At 40.2% G+C, this 26,804-nt stretch overlaps 2 protein-coding genes across 2 annotated transcripts in view; both read left to right on the top strand.

Annotated features, from left to right (window-relative positions):
* HOGA1 (4-hydroxy-2-oxoglutarate aldolase 1) overlaps positions 1-26,804 on the top strand; it is a 37,790-nt gene that overhangs the window by 3,520 nt on the left and 7,466 nt on the right. The window contains 1 exon segment of the mRNA XM_020996845.2: positions 26,340-26,468. Coding sequence (XP_020852504.1) covers positions 26,340-26,468 — 129 coding nt within the window.
* Positions 5,523-7,130, top strand: CUNH10orf62 (chromosome unknown C10orf62 homolog). The gene is made up of 2 exons (XM_020996764.2): positions 5,523-5,539; positions 5,817-7,130. Exons 1-2 carry the CDS (start codon positions 5,523-5,525, stop codon positions 6,619-6,621), a joined length of 822 nt encoding a protein of 273 aa, XP_020852423.2. The 3' UTR covers positions 6,622-7,130.

The following is a 26,804-nucleotide window of genomic DNA, read 5'->3' as shown; positions in this document are numbered from 1 at the left end:
CTTCTTTAAAACTTTTTGTGTTCAAACATGCATTCAAATGTTCAGAGAGGGAAAAAGGAGCTTGACCCTTTTTTTTCCCCATTATCACCATTTTTATTCAACATTATATTAGAAATGCCAGCGACAGCAATAAGACAAGAAAAAGAAACTGAAGGAACAAAAATAAGCAGCAAAGTAGCAGAACTCTCACATGTGCAGATGACACCATCACATGCTGGAGAGAATTCCAAGAGAATCAGCAACAACAGAACCTAGTTCAGGGGTGGGGAAGTTGGGCCCTCGAGGTCACATGTGGCCCTCTAGGCCCTCAAGTACGCCCGACCTAATCCAAATTTCACAATCTCAAACTGCCCTTAATAAAAGGTTTTGTTGCATAAAACCTGAACTCAGTCAAAAGGCCTCACCCAAGGACCCAGAAGGCCACATGTGGCCTCCAGGCTGCTGCAGGTTTCCCACCCCTGACTTAGTTGAAACAATGAACAAATCCGGTAAAACCGCAGGAAACAAAAATTGTTGTTCAAATATGTCTGACTTTTAAAAAATTTTTCCCCAATTTTATTAATTTATTGATTTATTAACAATCACTTCCATATGCTTTTTAGTTGAAAATTTTTCTCCCTCTTCCTCCCCCCCACCTTCCCCAAGACGGTGTACAATCTGATATAGGTTTTACATTTACATACCCATTAAACATATTTTCTCATTAGTGAAGTTGTAAGTAAAAATTAAAACCAATAGGAGGAACCATCAGAAAGATGAAACAAAACTCAGCAGAAGGTGAAAACAAGTGATAGCTATTCGACTTCCGTAGTTCTTTCTTTGGATGTGGACAGCATTTTCCATCCCGAGGCCTCTGGAGATGTCTTAGATCCTCGTAATGCTGAGAAGGGTTCAGTTTAACAATATTAGTCATCACATAACGTGGCTGTTATTGTGCACAAAGTCTTCTTGGTTCCACTCACTTCACTCAGCATCAGTCCATGCAAGTCTTTCCAGATTTTTCTGAAGACAGCCTGTTCATCATTTCTTATAGCACAATAGTATTCCATTACATTCATATGCCACAACTTGCTCAGCCATTCCCCAATTGATGGGCATCCTCTCAATTTCCAATTCTTTGCCACCACAAAAAGAGCTGCTATAAATATTTTTATACATGTAGGTCCTTTTCCCATTTGTCTGATCTCTTTGGGATATAGCCCTAGAAGTGCTATTGCTGGATCAAAGGGTATGCGCATTTTTGTAGCCCTTTGGGCATAGATCCAAATTGTTCTCCAAAATGGTTGGATCATTTCACAACTCCACCAACAATGTATTAGTGTTCCAATTTTCCCACATCCTTTCCAACATTTATTATTTTCCTGTTTTGTCATGTTGGCCAATCTGATAGGTGTGATGTGGTGGTACCTCAGAGTTGTTTTGATTTGCTTTTCTCTAATTAATAACGATTTAGAGCATTTTTTCATATGAAATATGTCTGACTTTTTGTGACCACAATTTGGGGTTTTCTTGGCAGAGATACTGAAATGGTTTGCCATTTCCTTCTCCACCTCATTTTATAGATGAGGAAACTGAGGCAAAAAGGATTAAGTGACCTTCCCAGATTTACATGAGCTTGACCCTTTTAAGGAAGAAGTTTTTTGTGTTAAACAAGTCACAACATGCTCCAATGGAAAGAGCTCCGACTTTAGAGTCTCAGGTGCTGGGTTCATGTCCTGCCCCTTCCCCTTAGTCAGTAAACAACTACTGAGTATTAGAATATTTACTAATGTCCTGGGAGCTGTGCTAGAAGGGCGGGGGGGGGGGGGGGGGGGGGGGGCGGCGGCGGCAAATAAAGATAGGCAAAAAGACGGTCCTTGCTCTTAAGGAGCTCACAGTCCAATGAGGAAGACAACATGCAAACTACTATGTACAAACAAGCTATAAACAGGAGAAATTGGAGCTAATCAATAGGGGTAAGGCACTAGCATGAAGGGGGATCAGGAAAGGTTTGTTTTGGGGGGCGCAATCAGGGTTCAGTGACTTGCCCAGGGCCACACAGCTGGTAAGTGTCTGAAGCTGGGTTTGAATTCAAGTCCTCCTGACTCTTCAGGGCCAATGTTTTATCCCCTTAGCTGCCTCCAGGAAAGGCTTCTTAAAGGAGGTAAGTTTTTACCAGGGAACCCAGGAGGTACAGATGAGGAGGAAAACTATTACAAGCATGAAGAACAGTTAGTAAAAAAGCCCACAGTGGGAGACAGAGCGACCTCAGACCATCTTCCAGAGCCTCCATTCTCTCCTTAAATTCGGACTTTTGTGTCCTTCTAAATCCTTAAGTGTGGCCTTTGGATTGAACCCAAATTTTACAAAACTCTGTAAAACGTGGGGGGGTGGACTTCAGTAGTGTTGGCTTCTGGGGTCTCTTCTAGCTCTAGATATAAAATCCTATGATACTTGAGGAATAAAGTATACTGATTTTACACGTACAAAACTTTAATGGGATCATAGATCGGGTACTGGAAGGAGTCATCTGATCCAACCCCTCATTTTACAGATAAGGAAACTCAGACCCAGAATGGTGAAGACATTTGTTAATGTCTTATCCTTAAAGACAGAATAGGGGGTTTGAACCCAGATCTCTGACTCCCAATCCAGCAAGCTTTCCATACTCCATGACCTTCTCAGTGCAGGAAGGCTTAGTACTCTAAGTTAGATGGTTAGCTTCCCAGCAATCTCTATTGATGGAAAGAGAGCATCGTTAGTCTTTGTGAAACAGGAGATATCACAAGCCTGATCTTTTTGACGTTGGAAAGCAAAAGTTCTAGAAACCCATTTTCTCTAAGGCTGAGAGAAGCCGATTAGAGAATGCAAAACACTGCCCACTTTCAAGGATGCTGGGCCATCCAAAGACTCTGGAGAGCCGGCAGCATGCAGAAAGTCACGTGGTGGTTTTTCAGTAGGTAGGAGCCGGGCATAAAGCCTGGCTCTTTTCAATATCTAAAGCAAGTGAAAGGAAGCTAGAGATTCTCCTTCAAACAGAATAGGAAAAGCCAGCATTAGGTTAAGTAATCAAAAACAGTTGAATTTAGGAAGACCTATAATTTGTACCCAAATGTTTGCGTTTCTTTGCACTTTGCTCTAAATTGTCTAGAGTTCAAAACCTGTTGCAGATACCTTACTAGACATGTGATCCTGGGTAAATTAATCAGCCTCTGCCTCAGTTTCCTAATCTGTACAATGGGGATATTAATATCCCAGGGTTTGTTGTGAGGATAAAATGAGATATGTGTAAAGTGCTCTGCAAACCTTAGAAACCTCTGTATAAATGCTAGCCATTGTTATTATGGAGGCAGCTGGTAGAGCAGGAAGCAGGAAGCTGGAAGCAGGAAGAGTTGAGTTCAGATCCAAGCCTCAGGCACCTATTAATTGCTATGTCACCCATGGCACAGTCACAAATTCTGATTGCCTCCATTTCCTCATCTGTAAAACAGGGATAATAATGGCACCTTCCTCACAGGGTTGTTGTGAAGATCAGACAAAATGATATTTGTAAAAAGCACTTAATACAGTGCCTGGCACGTAGTAGGCACTATAAAAATACTTATTCCCATCGCCTCTTTGTTGAATAATTCATCTTTAAAAAAAAAATTCCAAGGGTGGCACAGTAGATAGAGCATCAACCCTGGAGTCAGGAGGACCTGAGTTCAAATCCCTCCTCAGACACTTGACACTTACTAGCTGTGGGACCCTGGGCAAGTCACTTAACCCCAATTGCCTTAAAAAAAAACCAAGCCACCAAAAAACTTCAATATTCCTTCTACCAGCCTCATCTATATTTCCTTATCCTGTCCAATTCCTTTCTATTTCTTTCTGCAAATCCTTCATAAAGGATTTATGTAACATGCTGGAGACCTTCCTTTGGGTCTCTTAATATATTGTAGGTGAAAATGCAGCTACCACGCACATAGCCCATCCTTGATGACCCATGACACAGATTTTAAAAGTTAATATTAATACTTTTTGAAATAAGTTTATATTTCCACAAAATGGTGGTATTGGCAGTCGTTATCCAAGGTGCCATTGCTTACCTGGTGGAAATTCCCAGTGTTTGGGAGGAAATAAGCAGCATCCGAATAGCTACTGGCCCAAATTCAAGCCTTTAAAATAAGGCACATGTCAACAATCGATAGCTATTTTATACACACACACACACACACATACACACGCACGTGCGCGCACACGTACATGCACACATACACGTGTACGTGCACACATACTCTCTCTTTGTCTCTCAGGATTCAAAACCAGGTAGATTTCTTTTTTCCCACATTTTTTTTTCTTTGTAAATTCTGAGCATCAGATAAAATGAGCATTTCCATATATGGATTGTGAAACAGAAGGAGAAGATATACAGGAAACTGCAAGTCTCTATTACATAGAACTTATTCTTCTTTTTTAAGTAAATAATAAATTCAACCTGTAACTTTCAAAGCTTCCTCGCTTGTATGTGATTCCTTCTGGCCTTCTTTCTTCTAACTTTGAGTGGAAGGGGAATTCTATCACAAACCCCACTTTTTGTTGATTTTTTTTAATTTTGGGTTTTTTTTAGCGAGGCAATTGGGGTTAGTCAAGTGACTTGCCCAGAGTCGCACAGCTAGGAAGTATTATGTGTCTGAGGCAGTATTTGAACTCAGGTCCTCCTGATTCCAGTGCTGGTGTTCTACCCACTGGGCCACCTAGCTGCCCCTAACCCTACTTTTTTCCACTCATCTCTCCACCCTACAGTTGAAGGGGAAAAAAAGCCTTGTAACAAATATATTTAGTCAAGAAAAACAAATTCTCACATCGTCCATGTCCAAAAATGTACGCATCATTCTTTCATCTTGAGTCCATCACCTCTTTGTCAAGGAGTGAGATGCTTGATCATGGGTCCTCTAGAATCAAGATCATCCAAGTGGCTTTCCAATGCCGCCCCGTGCGCTGAGCTAATCACTTGTACTTCCCCCCATTGTGACCTAACACCATTCCAGAATGTTCTTGTCCTCCCCTCCTTCCTTTCTTGTTCTCAGGACCACATTCTCTTCCGTGGCCAGGGAAGCAAAGGATGAAGACAGTACTTAGTGAGCTAGTAGAAGGTTGAAGATAGAGGGAGAGAGAGGTTCAGGCTCTGGCTATGGGGCAGCCTCAGCTAATAAGTTAGTTTCTAATAATAATTAGGGCAGCGAGGTGGTGCAGTGGATAGAGCACTGAGCTTGGAAGCAGGAAGACTATCTTCCTGAGTTCAAATCTGGCCTCAGATATTTACTAGCTGTATGACCCTGCTCAAGTCGTTTAACTATTTGCCTCAGTTTCCTCATCTGTAAGATGAGCTACAGGAGGAAATGGCAAACCACTCCAGTATCTTTGCCAAGAAAACCCCAAATGGGATCATGAAGAGTCAGACAATAACTCAATAACAATGACAACAACTAATAACAATAACAATAATAAGAATAAGAATAAGTAGCCTCTGTCTTGGGGAGGGTGAATAACCAAACTGTAGAATGAGTCATTTGCAAAAGTAGGGGTGAAGAAGGAGGATGACTGCCTTGCCAGCTTCCAGTGAACTTGGGGAGAGAAGTCTGACTAGGGCAACAGACCCCAGCTCCCTCTGTTGGATGTTCAAGCATTGCCAGGCCTCCCCCAAGCACTGCTAGGGTCCACCTGCCCACCCCTCCCAACTGTCTCCCTCACAATGGGGTTCATTGCTGAGGCGGGGGAAGGGTCTTCCCCAGGCAGTGGAGGAGCAGGGATCTGCCCTCCAGACACCCTCTGGGGTGCCTTTCAGCATGAACCAGGTTGCTTGGGCTCCCCATTTCCTCTTATCTCTTATCTCCCCATGCTGTCTTATCTCAGCCTGATTGGCTCAGGGTCCTGGAGAGCCTGGGAGTGCTTACCCAGCAACCATCATGCAAGGTGGTGCTGGCAATCAGCCTGCTGCTGGGGGCTGGAGGCCTCTGCCTCTGGTTCCAGTGGAAAAAGAAGTCCACCAAGAGCCAAAAGGATTGTAGTAAAGAATCCGTAGCATCCACAGCCATAGAGAGTAAGTGTGATCCCTGGATCAAATCCCACTTCAGCCGCCTTTCAGACGAAAAGTTATGTGCCCTGATGCAAGAAGGTGGGAGTGGGGAGGCCATTTCTGCTAGTACCAATGTGAAAGTGGAAACCTGTACCTCAAGGCTTAAAGAAGGGAGAAATGTTGATGTCCACAAGGAATCCTATATCAGCAGGCAGAGGACATCAGGAAGCAGAGTGTTCAAGGAGTCCCACAAAGATTCTGCCAAGTCGAGCTCAGTGGACGAGTCCACATGGGCATCCGTGGCTGCGTGTGTGAGGGAAATCGACGTCACCGGTAAGCACCTGGCGGATTCCATGCTTCAGCGGGCCGCGGACTGCCAAAACCCTGGTCACTTGGAAACCAAGGACATTAATAAAGAGGAACTCAAGGTCCTGGAGAAAGTAGAGATGAAAGTCGTAGGGAATCTCCTCAACCATCGGGAAAACAATGTAGCTGGCTCAAGCAGTGGCTATGGCAGCCATGGCGTTCACAGCCAACGATCATGTGGCCATCACGCACCCCATGCTTATTTTGAAGTCACCTAATCAGGCTGACATCGTCTCATTCTCCCAACTGGGACCACACAATTACAACACTCGAGGATTCTCCCACTACCTCCCCTATCCTTCTTCTGGTCTGAGGAGAGGTAGTTTTCAATGCTAATCAAAGGGATTTCTGGTGATGTGTCTCTGGCCCCATCAACCTCACCTGGGCCAGTGAAATATTTGGACTTTATACAGTGCCTACAGGATGCCAGAGGTGAAAATCTAGCACAGGGAACCATGGTGACCTGCCAAAGAAGAGACAAAAAAGAGGAGAAAGCTGTGCCTTTAGGAACAGACTTTGCCTCTCCTAGATGGCCAGTGATGAAGAAATCCACAGAAGGGAAGTCAGTCCATTGGCTCCTCAGGGAAGGTACCAGGAGCATCCTTCAGGATAACAGAGGGAAGTGCTCAATGACCCAAGACCTGCATCCCTCACCCCTAAAAAAAAAAACACCATGGGATTTAACTGAAGACAAATGCCTGCAAATGAGCCAATAAAACCTTGCAATACTGTGGCTCAGTGTCTGAGGACTTCTGTGGAAGCTGGGAGGTAGCTGGAGAATGTAGCTGATGTTGTTGGATCCCTTAATCAGTTGAGATCTGGGTGGGGAGTTTTGTTCCTTTTCCAGAAGCTCCATGGGAGCTATGATGCTATTTTGTGGACCCAACTTATGCCCCAGGGCACAGGCTCCGGGGAAGAAGAGGAAGTTGCTAGGTGTTGACTTTGTAGGGTAGATAGCAGAAGTCCTCCAGGAGAGTGTGAGCATTGAAATGAGCAGATAGACTTTCTCTTCCTATTCTCTGTACTTCATCTTGTGGAGCCCTGCCATCCCACTCTGATGCCTTTTAATCCTTTCTCATTGAATGAGTGAAAGCCTTTATTTTAGCAGCACCTACTGGGTGCCAGATGCTTGTGCAGAACGCTGGGGCTACAAATACAAACAAGAAAGATAATCCCTGCCCTCAAGGAGCTTCTATTCTAGAAGGGGAAGACAGCACACACAGGGGAGTGGTGGCCAGGCAGGCGTGTTTTGGACAGGGAAGTTTCAGGGATGGTAATTGAAATTAGAGAGTAATTGATTGACAGTATTTTCTAGAAATACTAGTGTGGATTTGATTACTTTTCTCTCCCAAAGCCCTCGTTTGTTGTTGAGTTGTGTCTGATGCTTCATGACCCCGTTTGAAGTTTTCCTGGTAAAGACACTGGAATGGTTTGCCATTTCCTTCTGTAGTTCATTTTACAGATGAGGAAACGGAGGCAAACAGAGTTAAGTGATTTGCCCAGGGTCACACAGCTAGTAAGTGTCTGAGGCCAGATTTGAACTCAGGAAGATGAGTCTATACACTACACCACCTAGCTGCTGCCCTTCATCTCTGTACAAGATGCTTGCCCTGTTTCTGATTCATCAATCCTACTCCCACTTCATTGCTTTATCCTCTGCACAGGTGAATTGTCCTTATGCTTGCCATTCCTTCCTTCAAGAGCTATTGGAGATAAGATCTACCTCTATCTGGTACTATCTCTTCTTCTGTCCTCACAATCTGTCTATACCCAACCCTCATCTTCTCTAAATCCTCCCTTAACCCTTCCTAGTTTTCAGCACAGACCTTTCTCACTTTCCAATCCCCAGGCTACCAAGAGGTCACGGTAGTATGGCAAGTCCCTAGGAGGATGTGGCTGAAACCCAGTCAGACAACTAGCATCTATTAAGTACCTACTATGTGCCAGGCACTGTGCTAAGTGCTTGATCAGAGTCATGATTAGAAATTTTTTCACCTATGACAAGAGACTACATGCAGGGGACCCCAGCCCACCGTCTGGTGGCTTCCTATTTTAACTAATTGTCCTTACCAACTAAATGCTGAATTACTGTATTTCTTTGCCCTCCAAATTCAGCACTCTGGAGAATAAGCTTCAATCACCCTGTCTTCGTTATTGCCCTGTTGGGAATCCTTTTTCATGTATCCTCTGAATCACTGGTCCTAGGTCTAACTACATGTCAGTGATCCCAGTGGATCATCATCAAAAAGTCCTTCTATATGGGATCCAGTAAAGTCAATCCTAGAAGATGTTGCTGCTGTTTCTTTAATTGAATTGAGTTAATGGTAAAAGGTGATGTAAATGAGAAAGATCAACTAGCTGGCTAGGTACTCAGACAACGATCTTGTGGATCACGCTAGTGGGACCACTGCTATAGGTTCAGTGGTGACCTTCAACATCATAGGTTTAGAAATTCAATTTTAACAGTTCCCTCAAGGATGATCAAGGTCTGGGGAGTTTACTTTTGCCAATCAAACTCACTAGAGACTGATTTATAAACCAGATTGAATTAACAGGAATTCTTCTTGGAAGCTATGCCTGATCTGAAAACTGTTACCTGCTGTCTGTACAGGGCCCTCCCTCTTGGGGAGCAGGTACGCTAGGAAACCTAATTACAAAATCAGAAGATTGTTTTGCTGATCATAGAAAAAGAGTAAAGGGAATGGGCTGCTCTTAAGGGATATTTCCACCAAAAATTGGTAGAATCCTTGAATTGCCTTTCTCTTCTTCAGAGGTTTGTTGTTCAGTCATATCTGACTTTTGGTGACCCCATAGATCACAGCATGCCAGGCCTGGCTGTCCTCTATTATCTCCCAAAGTCTGTCCAAGCTCATGTTCATTGTTTCCATGATGCTATCTATCTCATCCTCTGCCATTTCCTTTTCCTTTTCTTCCCCAACATCAAGGTTTTTACCAATGAATCCTGTCTTCTCATTATGCAAAGTATTTAAACTTCAGCTTCAGTATTTGTCCTTCCAAAGCATTAATTTCATCAAGTATTGACTAATTTGATCTCCTTACTGTCCAAAAGACTTTTAAAAGTTCTCCCCAGGGGGAAGCTAGGTGGCCCAGTGGATAGAGCACCGGCCCTGAAGTCAGGAGGACCTGAGTTCAAATGCGGCCTCACACCAAACACTTGACATTTACTAGCTGTGTGACCCTAGGCAAGTCACTTAACCCCAATTGCCTAAAAAAAAAAGTTTTCTACAGCACCGCAATTCAAACATGTTGATTCTGACGTGCTCATTTTTCCTAACACTCCAACTCTCACAGCCATATGTTGCTACTGAAAAAAACCATCACTTTGATTTTATGGACCTCTGTCAGCAGGGTGATGTCCCTGCTTTTAGTATGCTGTTAAAGCACCTTTTCATTTCATGGCTGCAGTCGTCGTCCATAGTGCTATCTGAACCCAAGAATACAAAAGTTGACAGTTTCCATTTCTTCTTCTTCCATTTGCCAGGAAGTGATAGGACCAGTTGCCAAGATCTTAGGGTTTTGTTTTCTTTTTTAGGTGAAGCTTCAAGCCAGCATTTTACATTCTCCTCTTCATCAAGAGGCTTCTTAATTCTTCTTTATTTTCTGCCATCAGATTGGTATTATCTGCATATCTGAGATTGCTGATATTTTTGGCTTTAATTCTGGCTTTTGATTTGTCTAGCCTGGAATTTCACACGATGTATTCTGCATGTAAGTTAAATAAGGTGACAATATATAGCCTTGTGTTACTCCTTTTCCAATCTTAAACCAATCAGTTGTTTCATATTTGGTTCTCAATGTTGCTTCTTGGCCCACATACAGGTTCCTCAGGAGACAGGTAAGATGACCTGGTACTCCCATCTGTTTGAGGACTTGCCACATTTTGTTGTGATCCCCACAGTCAAAGGCTTTAGTGTAGTTAATGAAATAGAAGTAGTTGTTTTTCTGGAACTCCCTTGCTTTCTGCATAATCCAGTGAATGTTAGCAATGTGGTTTCTGGTTCCTCTGCCTCTTCGAAAAACAGCCTGCTCTTTTGGTAATTCTCAGTTCACATATTGTTGAAGCCTCGTTTGCAGAATCTTAAGCATAACCTTGTTGGTGTGTGAAATGAGCACAATTGTTCAGTCATTTGTATATTCCTTGGCATTGCCTTTTTTAAGGATTGGGATGTAAACTGATCTTTTCTAATCCAGTGGCCACTATTGAGTTTTCCAAATTTGCTGGCATACTGAGTGCAGCACTTTTAACAGCATCATCTTTCAGGATTTTAAATAGCTCATCTGGAATTCTGTCACCTCCACTAGCCTTATTGTTAATAATGCTTCTTAAGGCCCATTTGACTTCATTCTCCAGAATGTCAGGCTCTAGAAAAGCAACTACACCCTTGTGGTTATCGGTGATGTTAAAAGCTTTCTTGTATAGTTCTTTTGTATATTCTTACCACTTCTTCTTAATCATTTCTGCTTTTGTTAAGTCCCTACTAGAGATACTGGAATTGTTTGCCATTTCCTTCTCCAGCTCATTTTACAGATGAGGAAACTGAGGTAAACAGAGTTAAGTGACTTGCCCAGGGTTGCACAGCTAGTAAGAGTCTGAGGTCAGATTTTTAACTCAGGTCCTCCTGACTGCAGGCCTGGCGTTCTACCTATCGTGCCACCTATCTACCTCAACAATAAATTATTATCATCGTCATCATCATCATCATTATTACCTACTATGTGCCAGGGCCCTGACTATGCTAGGTGCCAGGCATACAAATATAATGACTGAAATAGTCCCTACTTAAAAGCAGCCTAAATTCTAATGAAAAACAAGTATATACATAAGTATATGACCAATAAATATAAAATGAATAAATACAGAGTGATTAAAATAAAGAAATTTAAGAAGGGGAAGGCACTAACAGTTGGGAGGATTCAGGAAAAGTTTCTGATAGGCAGTGGAACCTGAGCTTCCTCTGAAGGAACAGAAGGATTCTATTAGGGAATTGAAAAGGAAGCATATTGTTGGTGTGGGAGGCAGTGAATGCAACAGCAGAGAGATGGGGGGAGATGGAGTGGTAGGTGTGTTGAACTAGAGAGAAAGTCAGTTTGATTAGATTGGAGAATGTAAGACGAAAGCACAATGAGGCTAGAAAGCTAGATCGGAGTAGGGGTGTGCTGGTAAATGTTAACAACAAGCCCTCTGAAAAAAAGCTTTCACAAGACATAATTCTTAAGTTTAATTTGTATAATTAACATTTTCCTCTATCACTCTTTTAAGCCTAGACAATTGGCAAAAAAAAATATCAAGGTTTAATTTTGTAGTGTTTGCTGATTTCCAAGGTGTAAATGCTCACACTGAAAATTTAGCTATCAGCTTAGATGGTTTGAGCTAGCTTCAGCACAATTCAGGGTTGAGGCAAGGTTGAGAAGGGCTTTAAAAGCTAAACGGAAGAGTTTACATTTGATCCTAGAGGCAAAGGGAAGCCACTAGAGTACCAGGGTACTAACCTGGTCAGATCTACACTTAAGGAAAATCACTGGAAACAATACAGAGAGAAGGACTGGAGTGTTGAATGATGTGGAAACGCAGAGACTTTTGCAATAATCCAGGCGGTGATGGATGATGTCTGAGCTAAGGTGGCAGCTGTGTTAATGGAAAAATGGTGCCACATGTAAGCGACATTACGAAGGTAGAAATGATAAGATTGGAAACTGATTGGATATGTGGGATGAAAGGGAATAAAGAGTGGGAGAGAATACCAAGGTTATGAACCTGGGAAATTCTAAGAACAGTGATGCCTTTCACAGAAACAGAGAAGTTTGGGAAGGACTGCGTTTGGGGCAAAAGATAATGAGTTCTGTTTGGGATGTGTTGAGTTTGAGATATCTCTAGGACATCCAGTTTGAAATGTTTAATAGATAATTGATGTGAGATTAAAGCTCAAGGGAAAATTGGAGATGGATTTGGGAATCATCAACACAGAGATGATAAAGGCATGGGAGTTGATGGCGTTACCCAATGAGTGAGTGTAGAGAGAGTAGCGGCTGGGGGCAGAACCTTGGGGAACACCCACAGTTGGGGAGCATTATATGGATGATGGACAAGAAAAAGGGGCTAAAACCAAACTTAACAGAAAAGAGGAGAGCTAAGTAGGTTCACAAATACTTGGAGAGGATGAAATATCCAGGAGAAATGAGCTGCCTGTAGTGTCACATGCAACAGATACAAGTAAAAGATACAGTGTGTAAAGGGCTGCAAATGCCACTGGTGTCATTGACAAGCTATCACTATGAGATTCTCTTCTTTTCTAGACTCCACACAGATCAACATTTGTCTGCTTCTTTTATCTTTCTGCTAGTTAACAATTCCCAAAGCTGTGGTTTACTTTGATCTGGTTCCTTTTAGATTTTTATAATTGGGAAGATGTCATATTTAGCCTCTTAGGGTGAGATGGCAGCTAAGGTGGTGCAGTGGGTAGAACCTGGGTCTAGAGTCAGAGAAGATCTGAGTTCAAATGGAGCCTCAGCTGTGTGTCACTAGGTGTATAACTCCAGGCAAATCACTTTACCTCGGTTTCCTCAACAATAAAATAGGAATAATAACAACATCTACCCCTCAAGGCTGTTGTGAAGATTAAATGAGAAAATACTTGTAAAGGCACTTAACACAGTGCCTGGCACGTAGTAGGTGCAATATTCCCTTATTTGTTCAGCCCTGATGCAGCAGCCAATGTGCTTTTTTCGTTTTAGGCTTAGCTCTGATTTCAGAGGGTAATATTTTCTCACTTTGTCCTCAAATGCTGGTGGGCCCAGAATCTTCCTAAAGGCCAAGAAAAAAAAATTAGTATAGGCTCTCAGAGGTTTTTGTTTGAGTGTAAAGAGGCAGCTAAAAAATGTAGTTGATAGACCTGGAATCAGGAAGACATAAATTCAAATCCAATCTCAGATACTTAAATAGCAGTGTGACCCTGGACAAGTCACTTAAACACTGCCTGCCTCAGTTTCCTCATCTGTAAAATGGGAATAATAATATCTGCCTCCCAGAGTAGTTGTAAGGATAAAATCAAATAATACTTATAAAAAGTTTTGCAAATTTTTTTCTTTTTTTTTAAGTTTTACAAATGTTGAAGTGCTATATAAATGCTAGTCACTATTTATTATCATTAATTATCATCATTATATCCTTAAAAATGCATGAGGAATCTACTTAAGATCACTTCCATTAGCTTGTTAATCATATTAGTTTATAAGACAGCCTAGCCCTGAAAGGGATTGGATGGAATCATATAATCTTGAGATTGGAATGGACCTCCCACCCATTATATCCTCTACAACATCTCCTAGCAAACTGTCATCCATCCTCCCTGTGAACTAACTACCTCCAGAAGCAGCCTACTTCCAACTTTGAACAGCTCTTATTATTAGGAAGTTTCTCACTGAGATCAATCTAAAAACCACATCTCTGTAACTCCCACCCACTGCTTCTCCCATTTATCCTGAATGTGTCTTGTGTGTACGTAGTAGTTTGCACATTATCTCTCCTGTTAGGCTGTACGCTCCTTGAAGGAAAGGAATATGGTGTTTGGTTTTTTGTTGCTGGGTTTGTTTTGGTTTGGTTTGGTTTTGCCTCCTGTCCGCAGTGGTTTAGCATAGTGCCTGGCACATTGTAAATGCTTAATAAATGCTTGTTTATCTGTTGGACACTAGATCTACTTATGGGCACTTAATCAATCAGAACAAATATGATCAATCCCTGTTCTACTAAACAGCCCTTCATATATATTGAAGGCTGCCGCCATGTCTCCCCTGAATTCCTTGGGCGTACATTAGAGCTCCTTCATCATCTCAGTGACCTCCTTCTGAGTATTCTCTAGTTTATCAATGGGCTTCCTAAAAATGGCAGCCACCCCTGAGCATGATACTCCAGATGTGGTCTAACTGGGGCAGAGTACAAGTGCTCTGTGATACTCCGTGACGGTACAAGACTATCACCTATCTAGACCTACGGGCTGTGCTAGAGTTGTACCTAAGGCTTGGCTTCTGGACTACATCCAGGGGACCCCAGCCCACCATCTGGCGACTTCCTATTTTAACTAATTATCCTTGACTAAATGCTGAGCTATGGCGTTTCTGTGCTGCTGAAGAATCGTAAGCACCATTAACATCCTCTTCCAGGACACCAGAGTTGGAGGGAGTCAATTTCACCTGTAGTTCTAAGATAGAGGGGTGGAGCTTTATCCCTAATTAGCATGAATAGTTAAACTACCTATCTGACATAGGCTCCAGACCTGGCAGCGTCCTTTCCAGCACTGACCTCCTGCTGTTGTCTTCCTGGCTCTGTCTCCCACCATAGCGGGGTTCCTCAGTTCCTGGCTCCCATTCAGCAGGATTTGCTGCATACCTTCTGCCACAAGGCCCAGTTTGTGGTATTTGTTATGGGTCCATATAATTTTTCTTATGAGTCCATTGTAAATGTGCTATCTAAGAGTACTCCTTTTATTGAGCAGCTAGGTGGCACAGTCAATAGAATGTTGGGCCTGGGCTCAGGAAGACCTGAGTTCAAATCCTCCCTCAGACACTTACTGTAATACAGAACATTATTTTGCCATTTAGGTAGTAGGGCCCTTTAAGCCATGGAAAGCAAAAGTTGGTGCTTAATCTTGCCCCAGACCTCTTTCCTCTTAAATCTAAACAATAGTGAAACGTACTCTTGCATAGCTCGGAATAGCCGGTACCTCCAATGCAAATGGATAAGAAAGCTTGCAATATAATTGCTTTAGATAATTATGTTTATACCAGAGACCAGGACACCTGGTCTAGTTTGTGTGATCTCTGACCTGTAATAATGGGGTGCTTGTGCTTGTACTTGTGCCCCAATTTCTCCCTAGTCTCAGAAACACTGTCTCTAACAACCATTCCCCAGCCCAAGGACACTGTGCCTAGCAGTTATTCATGCATGGGCCTCAGCCTGACCCTTATCTCTCTCCCTGGTACAGCTACACAGAGCTGGGCTGCTCAGGCCCCAGCCCTCAGATCATGTCTCTGGAAGCCTCCCAATTCCTCAGGAAGTTCCTGTGTTGTGAGAAAGCTTTCCCTTGTTGCAGAGCATTCTTTCATCAAGACAGAGGGAGACAGGGGTGTCCTTGACCAGCCCAAGAACTCTTCCTCTTGCCAGACTTCAAAGATCCATCCCCCTCCCTGTCCTGTATACTCCCCGTACTTTCCCATCCATAGCCCCAAAGACACCTGCATCTTTGGATTACCTCATCAGTGTTCCTCGCATTTCTTTCCCATGCTCTTTTCTATATAAACCCTAGCTCGACCCCTGATGGTTGCTGCTTGATTTGGATGGGCATACCCCTGGCAGACGTGCGCTAATAAAGCCACATCTTAAATTACGTGTGGATCTCACTCGCTGATTTCTCGGTACAACATTACTAGCTGTGTGACCCTGGGCAAGTCACTTAACTCTGCCTCAGTTCCTCAATGAACTGGAAAAGAAAATGATAAACCACTCCAGTATCTCTGCCAAGAAAATCCCAAAAGGGATCATAAAGAGTCGGACACGACTGAATAACAATCCTTTTATTCTCCCTGACTCTCTTTTTTCTTCTTTTTAAATTTTTTATTTTATTTTTCAATTAAAAAGCATTTATTTCCTTTCCCTCCTCCCGCACCCCAAAGAGAAACAATACCCTTGTAACTAATATGCATAGTCAAACAAAACAAATTGCCACATTGTCCAAGATATCCAAATGTATCTTATTCTGCATTCTGAGTCCATCACCTCTCTTTCAGGAGGTGAGTAGAGCAAGTCCATCCGTTCTCTGTAATTTTGGATAATCATTGCATTGACCAGATCCTGACTCTTTGTTCTACTCCCCACACTATTTCAAACCTTCTCTTCACTCCCCAAGCCGCCTACGCTATGTTCTCAGCAGAGGGCTTTACAAACTGCTTTACCCAGAAAAAGAGGCCATTTATCCTGAGCTCACTTTTCTCCCTGTTCTAGACATCAAAGGCCATCCTCCATCTCTCTGGCTTTGCTCCAGTCTCTGATGAAGAGATGGCCCTTCTCATCACGGCAACTCCTAGGTTACTTGTGCCCCTTGTATCATCCCTTCCTGTTTTCTCCAGTAGCTTGCTCCCTAGTTATTCCCCCTCTCTCTTCAATCTTCCATTTCCCCCTATCTACTATCCCCTTTCTTGGTATCTACAAACATGCCCAGGTGTATGAAGGGGAGTAATGTGAAAGATTTAATTTACCATGTCACCCTGTCAAGCTACTGTCATATCTTTTCTGACTTTCACAACTAAACTTTTAGAAAAAACTGTCTATTCACTTCTCAGTCTCTTTTAATTTGACTCCTAATCTCGCCCCCACGTGAAGCTACTCTCTTCAGGATAATCAATGATCATCTTCTTGAATCAAAAGGCCTTTCTTCTTTCTCAAGCCTCCTAACCTCTCTGTGGTATTTGATATTGTTAATCATTCTTTCCATTTGCCCTTTCCTCCCTTCTAGGACTTTTTGTCTGCCTCTTTTGCTAGATTATAATCTATGTCCTGCCCTCTATGTAGCCCCCCAGGGCTATTTCCTGGGCTTTCCTCTTTCTATTTATTTCTTTTCCTCTCTTTTGTTATTTATTTATTTATTTTAAATTTATGGAATAAAACAAGCATTTCCATAACACAGTGTAATTCAAAAAAGATAATTGCACATGAAGCTGCAAATCTATTATGTACAACTTGATATTACTTTTAAATATATGACAATGTTATCGTGTAAATTTCTTTTTCTTTTTTTCTTCTCTCCCCTATACCCTCAAGATGGCTACCGTTAGATACAAATATGTGTGTGTGTGTGTGTGTATGTAAAATCATCCTTTTTATACTTCTATTTATCAGTTCCTTCTCTGGATACAGATAGCATCTTCCTTCACGTGTCCTTCGTATTTAATTGGGGTGTTTCTAATAGTCAAAATGCCTTATGTGCTCAAAGTTATTCTTACAGCAATATTACTATCACTGTATGCAATGTTCTCAGCTCCCATGAGTTCAGTTCCCATTTCTCTGCAGATGATCCCCAAATCTAAATTTCAAGCCCTAGTTTTTCTCCCGAGCTTCAGTTTGACATCTCCAATTGCCTGTTAACATCTCCAACTCAGAGGGCCCATAGATGTCTCAAATGAAACATGTCCAAAACAGACAGATGTTCATCTCTGAACTGACCCCTTCTCCCAACCTCTCTATTTCTGTTGAAGGTACCTCCATTCTACCCATCATCCAGGTTTGCAGCCTTGGAATCATTCCCAACCCTTCCCTCTCCTTCATCCCTGCCCTACCATATTCGATCAGTTTCCAAGATTTGTCATTTCTACCTCCACTACATCTCTTGTATGCATCCCCTTCTTTCCAGTCATATGGCCACCATCATAATTCTGGCCCTCATCACCGCTCCTCTGTGTTATTGTCGCAATCTTCTAATTGAATTCTCAGCTTCTAATCTCCACCCTCTCCAAACCATCCTCCACACAGCTACTAAAAGAATCTTCCGAAGACGCAGGTCTGACCATGTTGCTCCACTCCTCAAGAACCTTCAGCTAGTTCTTTCTTGTCTCTAGAATACAATTTAAACTCCTTATGTCTAAAGTCCTTCACATTCTGGCTCCAATTGCTTTCCAGGCTTAGCCTAACTTGGCTATGCATGCATTTCTCCAGTCTTATACATTCTACCCATTCTCACACTATATTCCAGCCAGATTGGCTACCTTGCTCTTCCTTGAACATGATATTCCATCTCTCCCACTTCTGGGTCTTTCCCCAGACCATCTTCCTTCCCTAGAAAGCACACTTTCCTCTTAGAATCCTAAATTTCCTTCAAGGCTAGAGGTCATGATCCATCTCCAGGAGGCTTTTTCTTATCTTCATAGTTATCAGTGCCCTCTCTTTTCAAAGAATCATAGACATACTTTTATGTGGCCGTGTGGTAATGCTTTTTTGATTGGAATTGGTACAAACTTACTAGTTACAATCTGTGCCTCTCGATGCAGGCCTACATTATGTTCACTCTTTGGATAATCGTATTGCACTTTTACCTTAAGGTGAACTTGGAAGTTCACGAAACCCACTCAAGTCTTTTGAAATAAACTTCTGTCCAGTCACACTTCCCCTATCTTATATTTGTGAAGGTTTTTTTAAGACTTGCCATTTATTCTTACTATGTTTGACTTTTTTTTTGGATTGATCAAGCCCAACATTTTACCTTCCAAGGTCTTTTGGGGCCCTAATTCCCTCTACAACATTAGTTATTAACATTAGTTAATATATTAATTATAATTAAGAATATTATATTCTACTAATATACTATTGTATCAACATAACATTGATATTCTATATTAATATTATATTATATATAATAGTATTACTATATTAACATTAGTTATTGCTCTCTACTTTGTGTCTTCTGTAGACTTGATAAGCATGTCTGGCTATGCCTTTTTCTAAGTCATTGATAAACATATTAAGTACCAGAGAACCATTCCTCTATCCCCGAGGCAAGATACTATTTCCAAATGGAAGGTGAACCATTAATGACTACTCTTTGGGTTTCAATCTACCTAACTGTAATATTGTCCAGCCTATTTCTAACCATTTCTACAAAAACAGCACGAGATATGTTTTCAAATACTTTTCTAAAATCTGGGCAAACTATAGCTACAACTTTTCCCTAACATACCAATACAATAACCTTGTTTAAAAAATAAAAAAGAAAGAAAGAAAAAGAAAATGAGGCTAGCCCAGCATGACCTGTTCTTGATGAAGCCAGACTGGCTCTTTGTGATCACTGCTTCCCTTTCAAAATACTCACTAACTATCCCTTTGATATAGTATGTTCTCAAAATTTTTCCAGGAATCAAAGCCAAGCCCACTAGTTCGTGGTTTCCTGACCCTTTTGGGAAAATTGGGCCAGCATTTGCCCTTCTCCAATTTCTGTTATTCCCCTGAGTCAGTTTTGTCATGTGTCCCATCCTTATCTACATCCCTATTGCTTCTATTTCTGTTTATTGCTCTCCACCATGCTTCCCCACTCTGGTTCCAAGATGTCCTTACATGAGAACACCTTATAATGTTATCATTTTTAGTTTATCCCTCACTTTACCCCTTTACTTAAGGTCGCTTCTTTCAGAACTGTATTACTATCATAGATCTTTTCTACCATGTCTTAGTGACACATTTGAGATGAAATTTGATTCTTTGCATTAAGATCTCTAGTACACCTTGCTCGTTACTCATTTTCTTTTTGCATTTGTATCTAGACATCCACAGACATGAATTTTATTACTAAATTTCTTTTCTTAGGAAATTTTGTTTAATCAAAAGTTTTAGAGTCTCCACCACTATTCTTCTTTCTGTAACTCATCTCTAGCAGGGGTTCTTAACTTGTTGCCATGAACTTGCCTTTTAAAAATATACTTTGATAACTATATGGTTTCCTAGGTAATCCTTATACATTTTATGTTATACATTTAAAAATGTAATTCTGAGAAAGAGGTCCATAAGCTTTCTATGATACAAAAGAAGTTAAAGAACCCCTGTTCTATGATCTCTAGCTTCAGACATACATAGGCAGTTTGCTCCCTGTCCTTTCCTTTTCATTTTAAATCCCTTTTATTAGTTTTTTTAAGACTCCAGGCAAATATAATCCCTTTTAAAATAATATTTTTGTTTTTATACCAACTTCTGAATATTATATCAATTTTATTTGTATAAGTTTCAGTCATTTTTATATAAATTTCTGAATACATCCCTCCCCTTTCCTCTATCCAGAGAACTATGCTTTGTAACAAATAAAGACAGAGAAAAAAACAGTTCAGAAAAATTCACCAACACATCAGTCAAATGTTCAGTTTTATTTTTTTCCCCATTTATGATGTTGAAATTTTATATTACTTTCCTGGTTCTGGATAATTTAATCTAACAATAATAATAGATAACATCTATATAGCTATGTGCCAGGCACTGTGCTAAGTGTTTTACAATTTATTATTTCATTTGATTCTCACAACAATCCTGTGAAGTAGATGCTATTATTTCTCCCATTTTACAGATAAGGAAACTGAAGGAAACAAAAGTTAAGTGACTTGGCCAGGGTCACCCAGCTAGTAAGTGTCTGAGGTCAAATTTGAATTCAGTTCTTCTTGACTCCAGGCTCAGTACCTCACTCTAGTAAGCTCACTTAGAATTCTCTTCTTAATCTATTTAGTTCATGTAAGTCTACCCATACTTCTCTGAAATCTTTGTGTCCAGTTCCTTATGCTACAATAATAATAGTGTAACATTCATGTAACATAATTAATTTAACCATTGCCCAATAGATAAGTATCTACTTTGTTTCCAGTTATGCGTTACCATAAAAGTACCATCATCAATATTTGGTTCATATGAATCTTAGTTTTTGTCTTTGAGTTCTTTGGGTAGTGTATCTAGAGGTAGGATCTATAGGCCTAAAAGATATGGACATCAGGGGCAGCTAGGTGGCTCAGTGGATAGAGCGCCGGCCCTGGATTCAGGAGGACCTGAGTTCAAATCTAACATCAGACACATAACACTTACTAGTTGTGTGACTCTGGTCAAGTCACTTAACCCCATTGCCTAGCCAGAAAAAAATAAAAAAAGATATGAACATTTTACTCACTTTTAATTTCAAATTGTTTTTTAGAATGTTAGAACAAATATGGCTACAGCAGCACCACCAGTAGTGCATTAATATGCCTGTTTTTCTGAAGCTCTTCCACTATTGACTATTTCCATCTTTTGCCATTTTCTTTGCCATTTTCCTGAGAGTGAGATAAAACCTCAAAGTTATTTTGATTTGCATTTATCTTATTTAGAGCAGTTTCTTATTTGGTTGTTAATATTTACAGTTATTCTTTTGAGAACAATTTTACCACTTTGTATACCATTTTATACACATTGTACAAAAATGTGTCTGCATATGCATATGTATTTTATTAATTCCATTATCAGAGATATTTTATGCAAGATTTTCCCCCCAGCTGGCAGCTTCTTGTCTTAGTTGCACTGACTTTGTTCATACAAAAGCTTTTCAGTTTCATGTAATCAAGATTATTTCATATTTTATGATCGCTTTTATCTGTTTAGGTGAGAATTATTGTCCTAGCCATAGTTAGTCTAGTTCTTTTGTTACTCTTTTCCTAGTGTGACCTTTAATATTCAGGTCACAGAATATTTATTTTGAACTTGTTGGTATAAGATGTTGGTCTAAAACTAATTTCTGCCTATTTATTTTCCTGTTTTTTCAGAAGTTCCTATCATATAGGGAGTTCTTTCCCTAAGTAATTTATGTTTTTGGGCTTATTAGGCTAATTATTAGGCCAATTTTTAGGTTTGTTAAACACTTGAGATTGCTTTATTTTTTCACTGATGTATGTTTCTATTTCTTAATCAGATTCTTCTTTGTGACATAATTTGAGGCCTAGGAATGTTATTTCTTTTTAAAACTTTTTCTCTTAAATAGTATTTTTCCAATTACATATGAAGATAATTTTAATACTTATTTTTAAATAAAATTTTAAGTTCCAAATTTTTCTTCCTCCTTTCTTCCTCTCCTCCCTACAACAGTAAGCAATTTGATATAGGCATATTTGTGCAATCATATAAAACATATTTCCATATTAATCATATTGTGATGAAGAACCAAAACAAAAGGAAAAAGCTATGAAAAAAAATAAAGGAAGTGAAAATAGTATGCCTCAATCTCCATTCAGACTTATCAGTTTTTTTCTGGATATGGATAACATTTTCCATCATAAGTCTTTTGGAATTGTCTTGGATCATTGTATTGCTGAGAAGAGCTAAGTCAATCATAGTTGATTATTGTACAATGTTGCAGTTACTATGTATAATGTTCTCCTGGTTCTACTCAGTTCATTTTGCATCAGTTCATGTAAGTCCAGGTTTTTCTGAAATTCTCCTGCTCATTATTTCTTATAGCACAATAATATTCCATTACATTCATATACCACAGCTTGTTCAGCCATTACCTAGTTGATGGACATCCCTCCAATTTCTAATTCTTTGCCACCACAAAAAGAGCTGCTAGAAATATTGTTATACATGTACTCCTTTTCCTTTTTCTATGGTCTCTTTGGGATACAGGCCTAGTAGTGGTATTGCTGGATTAAAGGGTATGTAAAAAGTATGCCTTTGCGCATAGTTCCAAATTGCTCTCCAGAATGGTTAGATCAGTTCACAACTCTACCAACAGTTCATTAGTGTCCCAATTTCTCCACATCTTCTCCAACATTTATCATTTTCCTTTTGTTTATTTTTTATTAAACTGTGTATTCATTTTTAATTTTCAACATTCACTTCCATAAGATTTTGAGTTTCAAATTTTCTCCTCTTCCCTCTCCTCCCCTCTCCCCAAGACAACATGCAATCTGAAATAGGCTCTACTTATACGTTCATATTAAGCATATTTTCACATTAGTCATGACATAAAGAAGAATTAGAACCAATGGCAGGAACCACGAGAAAGAAGAATCAAAACAAAGCAACAAAAGAAAGGGAGAGCAAATAGTATGTTTCCATCTGCATTCAGATTCCATAGTTCTTTCTCTGAATGTGGATAGCTTTTTTCATTGTGAGTCTTTTGGAGTTTTCTTAGATCCTTGCATTGCTGAGAAGAGCTAAGTCTATCAAAGTCAATCATTGCACAGTGTGGCTGTTATTGTGTACAGTGTTTTCCTGGTTCTGCTCATTTCGCTCAGCATCAGTTCATATAAGTCTTTCCAGGTTTTTAGGAAGTCTGCCTGCTCATCATTTCTTTATTTTTATTTTTATTTTTTTGTCTAGGCAATGGGGTTAAGTGACTTGACCAGGGTCACACAGCTAGTAAGAGTCAAGTGTCTGAGGCCATATTTGAACTCAGGTCCTCCTGACTCCAAGGCCAGAGCTCTAGCCATTGTTCCACTTAACTGTCCCTCATAATTTCTTACAGCACAATAATATTCCATTACATTCATATACCACAACTTGTTCAGCCATTCCCCAATTGATGGGCATCCCCTCAATTTCCAATTCTTTGCCACCACAAAAAGAGCTGCTATAAATATTTTTGTATATGTGGGTCCTTTTCCCATTTTTATGATCTCTTTGGGATACAGACCTAGAAGTGGTATTTCTGGGCATAGTCCCAAATTGCTCTCCAAAATGCTTGGATCAGTTCACAACTCCACCAACAATGTATTAGTGTTCCAATTTTCCCACATCTTCTCCAGCATTTATCATTTTATTTTTCTGTGATATTAGCTAATCTGATAAGTGTGAGGTGGTACCTCAGAATTGTTTTAATTTGCATTTCTCTAGTTAATAGTGATTTATAGCATTTTTTATATGACTATAGATAGTTTTTATTTCTTCATCTGAAAACTGCCTGTTCGTATCCTTTGACTGTGGAAATGTTATTTCTTCTTCATTTCTATTTTTTGCATTATTTTCCAGGAGATTCTTGGCCTTTTATTCTTGAAATTATTTTTGTTAGCATTTTGTTTAGGTCTATAAAATACTGCTTCATGAAACAGTGGATTGACGTGACAATAAATTTGTAAATTTATTTAGGCAGTTTTGTAATTTTTATTACATTGGCACATCCCAACCACGAGCAATGAAAGTACATCCAATTATTTGTCATTCTTTATTCTTTAAAGAGTTAACATATCTTCATTCCTTGATAGATTGACTCCCAGATATTTTATGCTATTTCTAGTTATTTTGAATGGGATTTCTTTTTCTATTATTTCCTTGTGGATTTTGTCATTGCTATCTAGAATTGCTATTATTTTTGTAAATCTATTTTGCCTCCTACTGCTTTACTGACGCTGTTTATCTGGATTTGTTTCTTTAATGATTTTCTGGGATTTTCTAAGTAAATCTTGATGTTCTCAGCAAACGGGAATGATTTCTGTTACCTCTGCCAATAGTTATACCTTTAGTTTCTTACTCTTATTTATCTTATATATCTTATTTCTATCCCTAGTATTTTTAGAGCTGTGACTAGCAACAGTGAGAAAAGGTAGTACCTTTGTTTCACCAGTACATTCACTGGGAAAGTTTCTAATATTTTTCCATTGAAAATAATGCTGGCTTTTCATTTTAAATATATACTTTTTATCATATTAAAAATTGTTTTTCTATGCCTATGCTTCACAGGGTTTTTAGCATAAATAATATTGTACTTTGGTCAAAGACTTTTTCTGCATCTATTGATATAATCATGTGGTTGCATCGCTCATATGAATCTAACTTGGTCACAGTGAATAACTTTTTGGCTATATTGCAGAGGTTAGCAAATATATTCTTAATAGCTCTCTGTAGACACACTCACTGTCCCTGTCCAAGAGCTGCTACATCATTCCAATATTTGAAGTTACTATTGATACAGGAGAATGTTTTAAGAGTATGGTATTGATAAATTGAATGACTCTGGGGACATCATGGGGCAGACCCTTGGCAAGTAGGGCACTGTCTAAGGATGGGCAAGCCATTGAAATCTGGGTCTTTAGGGACAATGAAGAATGAGGTAAGAAAGCAAAATAATGAAGATAATTTTTGTTTATTTCACAGTTTTGTCCAAGGCAAACTCTGGCCTCTGGGCAGCTAGGCCTATATTGGCCACCTTCCTATATTTCTTATTTATGGAAGAGAGATTGTGAATCCAAGGTTTCTGACCGATCCAATTTCCAGCCCCTTCTGCATGCTTGGTGTATGGTAAATCATCATAATTGCTTGTGTATCCTTTCCTTGCCAACACACACACACACACACACACACACACACACACCCCTCTCTTAACCTGGTTCCCCTCAGTACTCTTGTAGCTCAATGCTTAAATGAACCAATGTCATTGTGAGATTAATGGCCCCACTCCCTGTAAGACTGAATGTTTACCATGTTGTTGCCCAACCCAGCCTGAGCTAGAGTATCCATTTTAACAGACTAATAATCCCTAGAAGGGCAGCTAGGTGGTACAGTGGAGAGAGTGCCAGACTTGGAATCAGGAAGACTCATCTTCCTGAATTCAAATCTGGCCTCAGACACTTCCTATCTGTGTGACCCTGGGCAAGTCACTTAACCCTGTTTACCTCAGTTCCTCATCTGTAAAATGAACTGGAAAAGGAAATAGCAAACCACTCCAGTATCTTTGACAAGAAAGCCTTAAATGGGGTCATGAAGAGTTGGACATGACTGAAATAACCCAACAAAAACAACAATAACAATGATGCCCCTAGGACTGGGTGACCAGAATCAGAAAACTCAGAGGAATGACCATGGTTGTAACAACGACTGTTTAGATGTTCACTCTTTGGGGTAGAATGTCAGTAGAGTGTCAGCTTCTTGAGGGCAGAATCTATTTCATTTTTATCTGTGCCCAGTATGTTACCTTATACAGATTAGGTGCTTCATGAATGTTCATTAAACTGAATTGAATTAAACTGAGAAGAAACTCCCAGAATTTTACCTCATTAAAGTCCTGGTAGGTAATGAATGTATTGCCATAATACAATGACAAATGTACTCAATTTGGATTCAGGAGCTGGGTTCATATGCAGATTCTACCATTTACTCCTTGTGTGACCATGGACAAGTCCCCTAACATCTCTGAGCCTCAGTTTCCTCTTCTGTGAAAGGAAGCTGTATTAGATGACTTTTGAGGTCTAGAGCTAATTCTGTAATTCTTATTTTAAAGAGGAAATTGAGTATCAGAGAGGTAAAGTGATTTGCTAGAGATAGTATAACTAGTAAGTGTCGGGGCTAGAACTTGAACCCAGGTCTGCTAGCCACAAGACCATGGGTCTTGCTTCTTCACCATGCTGACTCCCTCTGGTAATCATGGGCTCTTTGTTACAGGCTTTGTGGTGCAGGGCTCCAATGGTGAGTTCCCCTACCTGACGAGCATTGAGCGGCTGGAGGTGGTAAGCCGGGTTCGACAAGCAATGCCCAAGGACAAGCTCTTAATAGCCGGCTCGGGCTGCGAGTGTAAGAAGCCATGTGCTTGGGTGATCCTTGGGTGGGGGCAGAGGGTAGGTTGGTGGGACATAAGGTCCTTTCTGAGATATCCAAGTTCTTTGTCTATCCTAAAACTATCTTTGCTCCAAAGTCTTGTTTCGGGGCCAGGAAAGTGGGAAGAACACTGGATTTGAGTTTGAATCTCATATCAGTTATTCACTAGTTGCATGACCTTGGGAAAGTCCCTTAATTTTTCTGGGTCTCAGTTTCTTCATCTGTAGAACGACGAAGTTGACTAGATGTTCTTTCAAGGTATAAGAGCTTACTAGGTATAAATCTGTGATCCTACCATGTCTTGCTTTTGCT

The sequence above is a fragment of the Phascolarctos cinereus genome, unplaced genomic scaffold (genome assembly GCF_003287225.1).
Source record: "Phascolarctos cinereus isolate Bilbo 61053 unplaced genomic scaffold, phaCin_HiC Scaffold_3;HRSCAF=262, whole genome shotgun sequence".
In the NCBI taxonomy this organism is placed as follows: domain Eukaryota; kingdom Metazoa; phylum Chordata; class Mammalia; order Diprotodontia; family Phascolarctidae; genus Phascolarctos; species Phascolarctos cinereus.
The sequence above is the reverse complement of the archived record's forward strand: the minus strand, read 5'-3'. Positions and strand labels throughout refer to the sequence as shown.